Below are 13,356 nucleotides of genomic sequence, written 5' to 3'. Positions count from 1 at the left end.
TGAGTGTTTGCTCCCAACTTCTTCTGCAGCTTAAATTCACCTTTTTCATAGGAATACTGAGATGCAGAAATTTCTAGCTGTTCTTGAGGAGTCATACACTTGAATGAGGTGTATGACTGGCAAGTGAAAAATATGCAGTGAATGGTATATTTTCTGTTATGCAATTGGGATATAGTTTAAATGTGAAAAATACCCAATAATGGGATAACCAGGCAAGCAGTGGGAGGCTTCCCAAGAATACCAGCAAAGTAACTTAGCGACAGGTTGTTCATACTGGAGAGAGAACACTTCAAAAATCTTGAATAGATATTATTGGAAGGGAATTTGTAGAAAAACATGATAATTTGGAGGATGTGTTTCAAAGCTGAAGCTGTGTCACTGTTTCTGTGAAATACTCAGAGAAGAGCATTCCTTCTGGCTGCACTGGATCTAGATCAGACTTAGTTTACTTTCTTTTTTTCAGCTACTGCCTGCTATAAAATGCTACTGAATTACTGTTTTTAAAGCTTCAGCTGGGAATTGGAGTGGTGGAGGAAATTAAATAGAGAAGTGATTGAAAAAAGAAAGAGAAGGTTGTATACTAAACACTAAATTTAGTTATGTCCTAATGAATGGTCCAAAGGTGAACAGTACAGTTAATGAGTGGATGTAACATAAGCTAAGTCTCTGACTTTGTTTTAATTAAATTTTACATGGCAATGATAAAAAAAAACAGTAAAAGAAAAGTGTTCACTGGCAAATAATTCCCATGCTGTCACATAGTCTTAATGTTCTTGGTATTCCCATACAAGTCTCATTTCACTTAATTACAGATTGTTCTACCTCCATAAGTGCCAAATCAATTGTATTGGAAGAAATGTTCTATATCTGGATAGGATTGCTGGTTCTTTTAGACTATTCTGAGTGAATATTTTGTATAAGCTTTAATTAAAACATTAGTAAAATTTGCATTCAGTGGTATAAAGTGTTTTCAAGAAAGAGTAGGCTTATAAGTAATTTTTTTTTGTAACTTCCAAGAATAATTTTGTATCCAGAAATTGTCACAAGCTTTTTAGTTCTTCTGTTTCATCTTCCTTTTTTTCTTGACTGTTTAATGATGGTGGCTGTAAAAGCACTACTGAAAACAAGCACAGGTTTTTAAACCAGCTCTTAATGCCAGTGTGTGGACTGGTTGCTGGATTTGCATATAGCCCTTGCATATCTCAGTGTGTCTGTATCAGGAATGTGACAGGGAACAGAACCTTTATCTTGAGCAGTCACTTCTGTGCTTTGATGGTGACTTTCAGCTTAGGTCTGTGTTAGAATAAGGAGACAGACTCTCTGTTGTTTTAGCTTTTTGGTTTTGAGCTGCACAGTGAACTAGCTGCTTAAAACTGGATGACGTGGATTCATCTTTAAGCTGAACTCATTTGCTGATTCCTTGCAGCTGTAGATTGCAATCCAATTCCCTTCCTTCTGCTGCCACCTTTTGTGTGGGTTTTGTCATGTTTCCAGTTCTGTATTAACCAGGCCATCAAAAGTAGAAAAAATGGCATCCTACTAAGAAGAGCTTAGCTCTCTCACCAGCTCTCTGAGGAATGTGTGTCTCCGGCTCTGGTTCTCTACTGGCTTACCTCCCTGGAGTAATGGTGGGGAAAAAAAGTCCAAACGTGCCCCTGTCAAGTACCAGCTGCAGTAGCAGTTTGGCTATAATGTGAAACAGCACCTGCAGAAATGCCTCAAACTTAACACTTCTGTCATATCGTTTTGAGGCAGAGGTGTAATTATTCTCCACAGCTGAAGAATGACTGGCATGGATCTTTGGTTTTATCAGGTTTCTTTTTGCTTTAGTAATGAATGGCCACAGAGACACCTTTACATTTTAAAGTGGATCATTGGCTGAGTATATTTAACATCTGCATGGTAACTTTTCATAAAGCCAAATTGGTGAAAATTTCAGGTCCTTTTCAGTGTGGTTTCAGTTCTTCTGTGCATGTCAAATTGCTTTGCCTTCTGAGCTTCAAGTGTTCCCTCTGTTGGTATGCTTGTCTGCTTCCTCTTCTCATCCCTGACCTATGGAAGTCAACTAAAGAATGGCATTTCTGATTAAAGCATGCACTGAAATCCTTATAATAGTGGGGCTGAGAGGGAAGCAGTGCTTGGCTGTTGATAGTTTTGTGTTTGACATCTTTTTTCCTCCCTTTGGGAGCTTCATAAAAATAAGAGTTGTTCACTGCTTCTAAAATCTTTCTACAGAAATGGAAGAAAATCAATTTAGGATTGAACATGCTCAAATGATTCTTGATGAAGAAAAGATTTTATGATAGATTGATTATCATAGTCTCTTGCTTAAAAAAAGACATATTGCCTTACTGAAGATGATGACACAGTATGATATTCTATCAGAAAATTTAGTTCTATAGAGTGGTGCTTGACAGGAATATGCAAAACATCATAAGCTAGTCCCTGTGTAGTGTTGAAGTTTGGATGTTATGTAGATTCTGTCATTTGCATTTTAATATTTGTGAATGATTATAATGTAAATGAAGCAGAACTGTGTCTAGGTTTATCTTTTATCAGTGTTTGTTTACTTAGGATGCATTGGAAAAGAAGTAGATGGGAATTAAAACACTGAATGGTGGTATCTCAAAATTGTAATTACTTTCTGGTAGTGTGTGACTTCCCATAACTCTCAAGCTGCATGCAGGGATTGGTTTTCTGTGCTGTATATGTGCAGAGGAGTAAAGGAGTGTCATTTTGGTAATTATTATTCAGAGAAAAACATCTGTGGCACAGTGCCTGTGAAAATGATGATTATCAACCATAAGCAGATATGACAATCACTTCAGAAATTATTTTATTGATCTCTGGAAAATTGCATTTACTTTCAAAAATAAACAAAATTGTTTGCTTCTGGTAAATGGTGAAAAACACTTCAGCTTCTTTGTGAACAGGAACAGCAATCTCCTGGGAGAATGAGTCATGAAAACATTAGTATAGTTTGAACTTACTGTTCTGCAATTCCATTATTTTAATTGTTAGGATTTTTGATATCCAAATGGAAGCATTCATTATACTGCTTTTTTATCTTGGGGATGGACAGGCTATTAAAATAAAAATCTTAACCCAAATCTGTTTTAGCTAAGCATACTTTAGCTAGCTTTAGGTCATGAAACTCATATGAATGCAAGTTACAAATTAATCTTTTATTAGCTTCTTTATTATTCTTTTATTGGTTTCATTTTATTAGCAGATGAAATGTTGGTGCAATGGTAAGGTGTAGCCTCAGGAATGAAAATTTTCAGTCCTTTTGGGATGCTTCAGCCTGTGGATTCCTTGACTCATTATTGGCACTGTGCATTACTAATGTTGAAGAGCTTACATTTTCCTTTCATCAGACTTTTCACTCTCTTTTTATTTATTTAGTTGCAAGCCAGAAAGCAGCGAGACCCAAGAAAATGAGGTATGATAATAATTAGAGGGGCAGATCAGTCATAGGAGCAGTGCTGGGGGAAGAGCAGGGGATTAGGTATAAAGGCCCATCAGTTACTGTCATTGCTTTGATTTCCTTTGAGAGTCACTTTAATGGCTGTTGTAGTATGATTTATAATTAGAGTGCTTTTAGCAGTGGAAAACTTCACATAGATTTTCACATCTTAACAGAAATGGAAAATGCAGATTTTTGCACAGCTGTGTGTCGATGCAAAAAGGATGCTTGTCATTCCCAGTGTTGAATCTCAAGAAATTCTGCAAAAGAGGAGTCAAGTATTTGGCTGGGACATAGGTGTTGACAATGTACTGTAAAATTCAAAAGTGCCTGAGGGGCTGAGTGTGCAGTTCCTGGAGAGTCTTCTGGCAGTGACAGGAAGAAGCTGTCAGAAGGAATTGGATGCTTCCCCCATTTCCTTGGATGCAGCAGGCACAGTACTCTGCTGCTGCTCTCTGTGGCAGGGGAGTCCAACTTGAAAAGGTTTTGACTGGTTCCAAAAACTGCCTCCTGCAGACATTCACATGCATACTGGCTGTGACTGATTTTGCAAGTTTTAAGTTGCAAATTTTTATGTTTGTGATGGAGCCTTGCCTAGAGGTAGCTTCATGGGTAGCTGGAGGTCCTGGTGCTGAGCTCATTTAAAGTGTTTGTGTTGTGGGCTGGTGGAATTTTCTGTCATGTTGTTTGGAAATGTTGGGTCACTGTAGATGGATGAAGGATGTAAAGGGACAGAAAGCAAAGACGTGAGGAGAGCTTGCTTCTAGACCTGTAGGAGCTGATCATGGACTTGTAGGAGCTGATCATGGACTAATATATTTAGCTCTGATACTTTGCACAGACCATGTATGTGTGAATTCCAGATTGCCAGTCTCCCTGACTGGATGAGCTCTAGAGGACTGGTGACTCTTTTGTGTTGCAAGGGGAAGCACAGGGCTCCAGGAGACTCACTGGCAGAGGTGGTCTCTCCCTGGAGATCACAAAGCTCCATGCCTTGCCCTACAACATGCTGAGGTCTCTGGTGTCAAGATGACCCCAAGGTGTTAGAAAGTCTCTTTTTCCCAGCCCTGAGACTGAAGAAGAAGATGGGATTCCTCAGTTCTGGTTCTCAAGGTTGTTTATTTTCTCTTATCTAATACATTGTCCTTCTGACCCGCTGAGGTCTGTCTAGCAGGTTGGGTTGAGGCACAGTGATCGCCCTCAGGGCGGTGTTATCTTTTTATACTAAAAACAATGTGTACTTTATTTACAATAAGTATTTACAATAAATAATTTTCTATTACCTATCACCTATGTTAGACAGTTTGTCTCTACTGTAAACCAATCCAAAAGTGTCACCATCACAGCAGAAGATGGAGGGCAAGAAGGAGAGGACACACCCAGATTCCTCCATCTTGCCTCTTGAACCCCCTTTCTAAAACCCCAAAATTCTACATTTTCACCCTGTGATAAATTCACTAACATGTTACTCAAACCCCTGTGGCTTGTAAATCTTCTCACAAAATTGGTAATTGTTTCCATGGGCTGAGATAGAAGGCACAGGTGTGTTTGACTCCGTGCCAAGGTCTCTGAGCCCCCTGCCAGGGTCTCAAATCACCCAGGGCAGCCAAAGCAATATCCTGGGTTCTGACACAACAGAGCTGAGTGTGAGGCACAGGAGGCAGTGGATCCATGGGCAGCCCTTGCCAGGCTGTGTGCTTGTCTATGTAGGGACTTGGGTTTACCTTGTGTCCTTATAGCAGAACAGCCTTCTTGAGCACCACCCACTACTGAAACTAGAGATGGGCTGCTTTTTCTGATTTTTTTCTCTCCTGCTCCACTGATCCCCAAACTCCGTGCCCTAAATGACTGTTCACCAGAAGTTGTTGTGGGCTGCTGCATACTTTGGCAAAACTTAGGAAAAGCCATCTTAAATGCAATTGTGGTCCCACAGTCTGAACCAGTGCATGGGATTTTCCATGTGTTTTGTGTTAACTTTTTTTACTTGCTCTCCCTCAAGAAAATCAAAACATAGTAAAACTTTACCTCTCATAGAATATTGTGGGCTTTTTTTTTTTTTTTTTTTTATGTTAATCTAATGGGAAAACTCAGTTTTACATGGCTGCTGTTAGCCTGAACAGCGGACAGACTGTTTGTTTGATCTGTTAGGATCTGTTTAGCTATATGAAAGTAGCAGCTATGTATTTATATTATTGGGATACTATGATACTAAAATGTCAGCGAATCTCAAAAGACTTCATTCTAAAACAAAATCATCTTTTATTAACCTAAAAGAGAAGTTGATTTTTCAATGAAAAAAAAAAATTATCGTGTTCTACCTCTACACCCTAACTTTAGTTTAGATGGTATTCTGATACCAGTCAGTTTGAAGAACAAACATTAGTGAAGTATATTCCACTCATATACTCAGAACACTTTTTCTGTGGAATATATGTTTGAAAAAGGAAATTCAGTTTCCCTCATCCCCCTATTTCTCCCAAATACCTTTTTCTCTGGCTCTTATTTTAATTGTAGTTAACGTCTAAGCTCTTTCAAATGGAAGATGAATTATAAACCTAGCAACCTTCTGTGCCCTTCTGACAAATTACACCTCGTGCTGCTTTTTTGCCTTAGAGTCAAATCCAGTTTTAATACAATTGTGATTTATCAGCCAGGGTGGATAATTTTTAAAAATATGCTTCTTATTGTAATCTTATTTGCCATGGTAGAAAAGAATATATTCATTTCAAAAACAGTCAGACCATCATTCTTCAGAGCATTTGTAAATGTTAAATCTAGACCAATGGAATAATAATTATTTCTATGAGATTAGCAGCTCTTTGCATACTGGCAATGTGATAACCCATTTTTTAAACTTCCAAAAAGTCTAAAGTCTAGTTTTGTGTGGTGGTGGCAATGGGATTGTGTTACTTGTTTCACTCCTCCTCCTTGGCAGTGCCAAATAATCTGCCTTGTCCTTTACAGTCAGTGTGGTGGTAACATGGGGCCGGATTTAATTGCAGTGCTAGTTGGAACCTGTTCACCTTGGTTTAAAGATTACAACAGAATTGTAAAAAGTGACATGGAAGGTTTAAGAAGAGAGATTATACCCAAGGAATACTTTTGTGTAGGAATACTTTTGTGTAGGAATACTTTTGTGTAGCAGGCTCAAGAGAAGTACCTTGTGTTGATGGTGACTATCTTAGCAGTGTTGTAGGTTGCCATTGTTAGCTGTGCAGGTTTTGAAGGAGAGGTGGAAAGGTGTTTTACTCATGGGGCTATGTTATTTTCTTCCCTATCTTGAAGTGCCACTTAATGTTACTCTCTGAATTGGTTTGTTCATGAGGTAAAAGTTACTCTGCTTCAGTTTTAACCTTAGAGATGCGATCAACAGTTCGAGCAGAGGGGAAAAACTTTTTTATATTTCACTTTTGTATATGATGTCCCATGGTGATCTGGTGCCCATCTGAGCTTGACTGAGAATTGGTGTCCTATAGACCTCCAGGATAACTTGTGTTTGAGATCTGTGGAGAGCAAACTGAGACAGCAACACTGACTGATGATTAGATAAAAACTGAATGTCCTGACTGATTTTATAGGTTGTGTGCTAAAAGTATTCATACTGCAGACACTGTTGGAGATTTATTTCTGGCCTTTTTTTGTATATTGGGTTTATCCCAAGCTTACTCCAAAATGCATGGATTTCTTTAAGACAAATTTTGTTTCAAGTGTTAATATTTAATTAGTGTGTGGATTGGCCTTGCAAAAATTGAACCCCCTCTGATGTTGAGAACTATGCTACACTGTTTCAGAAGTTCCTCAAATGAAAGGTTAATATTTTTTTTTCCTTGCTGTTCTCACCAGTTTGGTGAATTGTAGGTCAATGTTTTGATGAAAAATATTTGTATTGGCATTGTTGTTATTCTGTCCGCAAAATCTTTCCTAAGCTTTCCTGAAAAGTAGGATTGTAAGAACTAAGCAGCGTATTATTATTTAAGAATTTGTGAAGATATTTGCAAAGACCAATTATACAGGCGCACCAAGAAACAAAGGTAATAGCTCTAATGTTTCCAAGAGCATCTCCTGAGCTGTGCATGTGGTTCAGAAGGAATAAATCAGTTACACCTCCACATTTAGGTTTGTGAGAAAAGTAGAACAATACAAATGTATAGCCTGAATTGTGAATTTTTGCTTGTGTAAAGGTTGCTAATATCACAATCGTATTGCTTGTTCTAGAGCATCTCATCCTCACGAAGTAGAAGCTCATCTCTGCTGCCACCCGGGACAGCTAATTCTGCATCTCCCAGTGGCCAGAAACACATGAGTCAAAGTGGGCCAACTGTTGTAACCATCACACATCACAAATCACCTGCAGCTGCTCGAAGAGCGAAGAGCCAGAGATCTGGTCAGCTCCACGAAGTCCGAGAGGTAAGAAAGAAACATCTGCTGGTTTGCTATATCTTGGAAATGCTTATTTTGCTTCACAATAAGCAATTGAATCTGACAAGTTAACAATTATCTTTTTTTCCTACTTTATGACTGCTTTGTTTTGATCCCCTTGCTAAGCAAGAGGTGGGCTTTAGTTCTGGTTCAGCTTCAGGTCAGGTGTATACAGATTTTTTATGCTGATGTTAAAATTGGTGTGTGCACAATAGGCAACAGCTCCCAGGCTTTGCAGTGGTATTGCAGGACTGGAGGAAAATCTCTTTGAAGCTGTGTGCAGCAATACTTTTCAGATTGGAAAGTGGGCCCTGAAGCATTTAAATATAGCTGGAAAAAAATTACTTGAATAATTCTGATGAAAGTGTGAATGAAGGCGTAGCTCCCCACACTCAGCAGTTTGTTGCTATGCTGTTGTAGTCTTAACTTTGTGTCAAGTTTATATTGCTGGCCTTGCAGAGGGAAAATGGTTCATCTGTATCAGATGCATGAAAACCAAAGCAGAAAGTTTATTTCTTTTAAAGACTGTTTGTACCAGTGTTTAAGAAATTTAACTCATACCGATTTAACTCTGTCTTTCAGACAACAAAAATAGTACAGAGTTTTAAGCTTAAACAATATGGCAGAATTTCGCAGAACACACTTTCATCTTTCATTTCTTACTCTTTTTCGCTTTGTCTTTCATGTTAAGAATTTGAATAAATGCTTGGGATGTGCTCTGAATGAAGGCTTAAATTGCACATCCTGTGGAGGAATGCTTGTTTTTCTTCTAGTAAACATTAGAAATGAAGAACTGGCTGTCTGAATGTCACCCACATTTTCTATACATTAGAGAAAACATACATCTGTCTATTTTTTATAGAAATATCCTGTCTTTGTCTACCAATCATTTCCCCCAGGTTACTCCTAGCATGCTAAATGTATTTCCTCTCATACATTGAATTCAGAGTGCACCTTAAACCTATTTATAAAATCAACAGTGGGAGTGGTTGCAATTTTGTCAAATGGAGCTGAGTAAGGCTGAAAGCTATTTGAAAGGGAGTATTAGTGTATGTGCTGATCATAATAAGTTGGGAAGAGAAAAAGCCATCAGTTGCAAAGAATACACCTGGAAGAAATAAATACTAGCCTATAGTAAAACAATGAGAAACAGTTCAGGTATCATCCCTGCAGAAAAGGCCAGTGAATTGCTGACTCATGTTTGTGGTGCATTGCAATGTGATGCCATTCCAAAAAAGGTAACTATTGCAGGACTTCAGTCTATAATGATGGAAGGTAATTATTTTGTTTTGCTTGATGTGAATGGTACCTCTTAGAGGTCTGCAATAATAATGGAAAAAAACCCTCAGACATTGAAGATACAATAATGGCTGAAAGAAATGAATGCTTTTCAGGGAGAGAAAATGGTACTAAAATGAATGATGCATAAGCAAAATTTCATAAGACAGTGTGTGAAGTTTACCCTTTTATGTGTTGGATATTTTGTGTGTGTGTGCTGCTTCCTAAAGAACAGCTAACAGTGGAGAAATCAGACCTTCTGCTCTCTTTCCCAGTCTTGTGTAAAATGTGGCTGCTTAACTGATGTTTCCATCTTGTGAAAGGCTGTCTGTTTTTTCCAGATCAAGGAAGTACATTTTATTTCAACACTATGCTCTGTGCACTTCCTTCTCCCCCATTTTCCAGAGTGAATGAAATAGACTTGGGTATATGATACCTGTGTTTTCAGGAAATATCTTTGTTCCATGTATGAGTCAAGCAGTGACTGTTAGATCCACCCTCCCTTATGAAATTTATCAGTGAAGAGATATGTCCAGAGCACCTCACAAAAGTGCACTTAAATCTGTTCTAATCCTGTTTTTTAATCTGAAACAATGAAAAATAGGAGCTAAAAGTACAGTGAGAGAGAGTTAATTCTTTCCTCAATGCCCAATTTTTTTACTTTTTATTTGACATTTGTTTGGTATGATCTGGGTGAAGGGAAGAGACTACAAAAGGATTATAGATCAATTTTAATGTTCCCCTGATTGAATGATGCCATTGAAGCTTTGACCTGCAAATAAGTTTTTTCAAATTGTTCCATAAATAGGACTGCATTAACTAATTTTGCACCTTTTAAATACAGTAGTTGAATCAATGTAAAATGTTGATCTGCTTCTGGAAAATGAGAGGAAGCATGTGTATTTTAAATTCCCCTACAATGTTATGCTATAGTAGTGCTACCATGTTATATGTGAGATCTTTGAAAAACAGGAATGCTGCAAAGAGGAGCATCCTTCACTTGTGCTTGCTGGGACAGTGTTTGCTAGCTGGGACAATGTTCCTGAGAAACCAACTCGAAATTGCTTCTCAATTCTGAACTTTCTTGATCTGGCCATATTATCTGGAAAAAAATGAGGTGTGTCCCCGCCTTGCAAATAGGGCAGAATATACTCCTATATTTTAAATAATGCAAGATGTTTGGTAATACTTGATTGTACTTTCCCCCTTCTTTTCACTTCATAATAAGAATAAACAAAACAGTAAGAATAAACAACAATGTTTCCTTCTGTGGTTTGTTCTGGTTGATTTAGCTTGATTTTTAATAGAGAATTTTAGCATGAAACTAATTGTAGCAAAGAGGTCTATTTAGCACCAAACTGACAAGCAAAATCCTGTAAATGTAGTAGATGCAACTGTCTAGGTCTGCAAAATGACACATGTTATAAGTGTTTCCGTTGTGGAATTGGAATTTCACCTATTTTCCAAATTTTTGTAAATTAAGATTGAGTATAAGTATGCTATAAAAAATTTATGTTTTAATACTTGCCCTACTTTTGTATAGTGCTGAATGAAAAAGAAGCTCAGGAGCATTGCTTTTCATCATAATGTAATTTTTTATTCTGTTTAATATCTCTTAAATCAGATTTTTGCTTATATTAACTTGGTGTTAATTAGTGCAGTCCACACTGATTTATGGAATGTTACATCAAAACTAAAATTAACTGTACATTAACTTGTGAGAAATGATCTGCATCGTATTGCACTTCATGCAGAATTATTAGAGATCCTACCTCTTTATTTGAACCATAACTTAGCATTAAAGCACTACTTTGAGCTAATCTTTTAGTAAGTGATTTTATGGCAAACTAAGTCTCTGTGGTCTTGAAATTTAAATCTGTTTTTAAAACTGTGTATATTATTATCCTGTTAGAAATTTATGATCAGAGTTATGCTTTCAGATTTCTTTACTGTAGGTGGTTAAAATCAACTGGAAAATAAAGCCAAGTGGCCACATTACACTTCATATTAAATTTTAGCTGTCACTGAACTAAATAATAGTGACAAAATGGTCAGAACAGTGTTTATTTTGGCTGAGAGTGTCTGATTCTTGTACAACCTCTGCCAGTCACAATTGTTGTTAAAGAACCAAGTGTGTGAAGATTTTGTAGTAATTGATTTTAATTATTTGCAGACATTTAGAGAAATTAAACTAAAAGAAGTCCAGATAAATATTTCTTCCCATAATTTAAAAAAGCCAATGAAGAATTTTCTGATCACTCTGAAATGTGTTTCTTACAACTTTTGATACTGTGACTAGTCATCAGTATGGATTTCTGAACATTTGGTACAGGGAGATCCAGATTTCACAGGGCCTCTACCAGTGTAACATCTCTTTTGTGTGCCAGTTGGCAGTCCTAGAACTTGGAAAGTACTGCTTTTCGATGAGCTGACAGTCCTACTGCTTCTTGCACATCCTTTTCCATATATAAACAGTTACTATTTGATTCCTGCAGGAATTACGCAGCTAAGTGACAGTTCTTTGCTTCCTTCCTTACAATACGGGGAAATTTAGGACTTGCACATAGGGCTTCATGGAGTGAAATTTAACAGCAATTTTGTGAGGCAACAATTTTATGTGGTTATTGGGAAAAAGAGGTTATTCTGAAACACTTTTGAGGATTTTTCAAGTGAGAAACAAATGTCTTCGGGTCGCTGTAATATTTGGATAGCAAAGTTAGGAACTGTGACTCGCTACTGTTAGCAAAAAGGATGCTGTTGTGTGTGGAGATGTGTTTGCTGTGTCACAGAATTATAGTGCTGCACAGGCAGCATTGTAGATGACACCTTTGTCACCACCTAGATGTGGTACTTCAACCACTTGGGGTAGCATTAAGACTCGCAGGACTTTCACAGGTGTGAACTTTATGTGGAGATGTGCACTAAGCTGTGTGTTGGTGTTAAAGCTTTGTAGTAAATGCTTAAGCTGGTAGTGGGGGAAATCTTGATGGTTTTTGACCTATGCCAAATTTTACTTTGCAGCTTTGAAAAAGTCAGGTTTTGCTTTTTATTTCAGTTTTTTTTTGGCCTCCTTTTTTTTCTCTGAAAGCATGTACTTGGAAAGGTCAGTGGATAAGGAGTAATGTGAGTCCTTACAAAAAGAATGCTGTAGCTCTAGATATTTGGCATAGTGTTGAGGTTCTGTGGGGTTTTGCAATAAGGGTGCATGGAAAAAAAAAAGGATTCAGCTCCTTGAACAGGACATCATGCTTAGTGTGAAGTATGCACAAAGACCATTTAAAAGTCCTCTTAATAGTTTAAGTGGTTTTGAACTTATGTGCCTAATTTTGTGTAAAATTACTTTGTATAAGTGGGGAGAAATGCTCTATATTAGATCATTACTTTCACTGCAGTTCTCACCTTGATTTTGGAGTGCAGGAAGATGAGAGCTAGCTTTTTAGCAAAGATGACCTTTAGGTCTGCATGAGTAATAAATCAAATATTTGCTTTTAGGAGATGAAAATGATCTCATATTCACCTAAGGTATGGAAGTTGGGTGGGCTGCTAAACTGTGCTAACTTCAGTTTTTCTGGTCTAGTAATGTGGGTGCTTTATTGGGGGAGAGCTGGTAACCGTGGACTGCAGCTACAGTAGCACTGCTCAGGTCTCTGTTGCTGTGCCTTTGCTAGTCAGGTATAAAACTAGTTATCTAAAATCATGCCCATTTTTCTTTCTAAATATGTTTTGGTATAAAAAGGTACTTTGTGATGTTTTCTTTGTGGCAGTTTGTGATTGATTCTTTTAACTAGAGACTTCTTGCATTTCAAAACTAGTGGAGTAAATACACTCTAGACAGATTTCTCAGTTGGACTGACCAGGGCATTTCATCTCTCATAGATACTGTAGAAAGTGTTTATACTGTTTCAGTTTTGAAATCCAGGTGTCCTGTGTTCTGTTTATTTTAGGAAATAATACAGTGATACAGTGAGTGGCAATTTTGGAAAAGGAAGGGAGAGTACAGAGAGGAGCAGCCTTTGTGAGTTACAGCTTTCCAGTTTTTCCTGAACTTGTATTTAAAATATCTTCCTCCAATCCCCCACTATACATAAGAAATTAGTAAAGGCTCATCCTATTGATCATCTTCTGTCAAGTACATCATAACATATACAAGATAATTAGTCCTTAACTGTAGATGGATGCTAATCAGAAAATTA

The 13,356-nt window shown here is 37.5% G+C and overlaps 1 protein-coding gene across 2 annotated transcripts in view; it reads left to right on the top strand.

The window, feature by feature from the left end:
• Positions 1-13,356, top strand: part of OSBPL10 (oxysterol binding protein like 10) — a 117,362-nt gene that overhangs the window by 36,726 nt on the left and 67,280 nt on the right. For both annotated transcript variants that reach the window (XM_074539093.1, XM_074539086.1), the window contains exon 4: positions 7,682-7,873. In XM_074539093.1, coding sequence (XP_074395194.1) covers positions 7,682-7,873 — 192 coding nt within the window. The remainder of the gene's footprint in view (positions 1-7,681; positions 7,874-13,356) is intronic.

This window comes from Zonotrichia albicollis, chromosome 1, assembly GCF_047830755.1.
Source record: "Zonotrichia albicollis isolate bZonAlb1 chromosome 1, bZonAlb1.hap1, whole genome shotgun sequence".
Classification (NCBI taxonomy): Eukaryota; Metazoa; Chordata; class Aves; order Passeriformes; family Passerellidae; genus Zonotrichia; species Zonotrichia albicollis.
The sequence above is the reverse complement of the archived record's forward strand: the minus strand, read 5'-3'. Positions and strand labels throughout refer to the sequence as shown.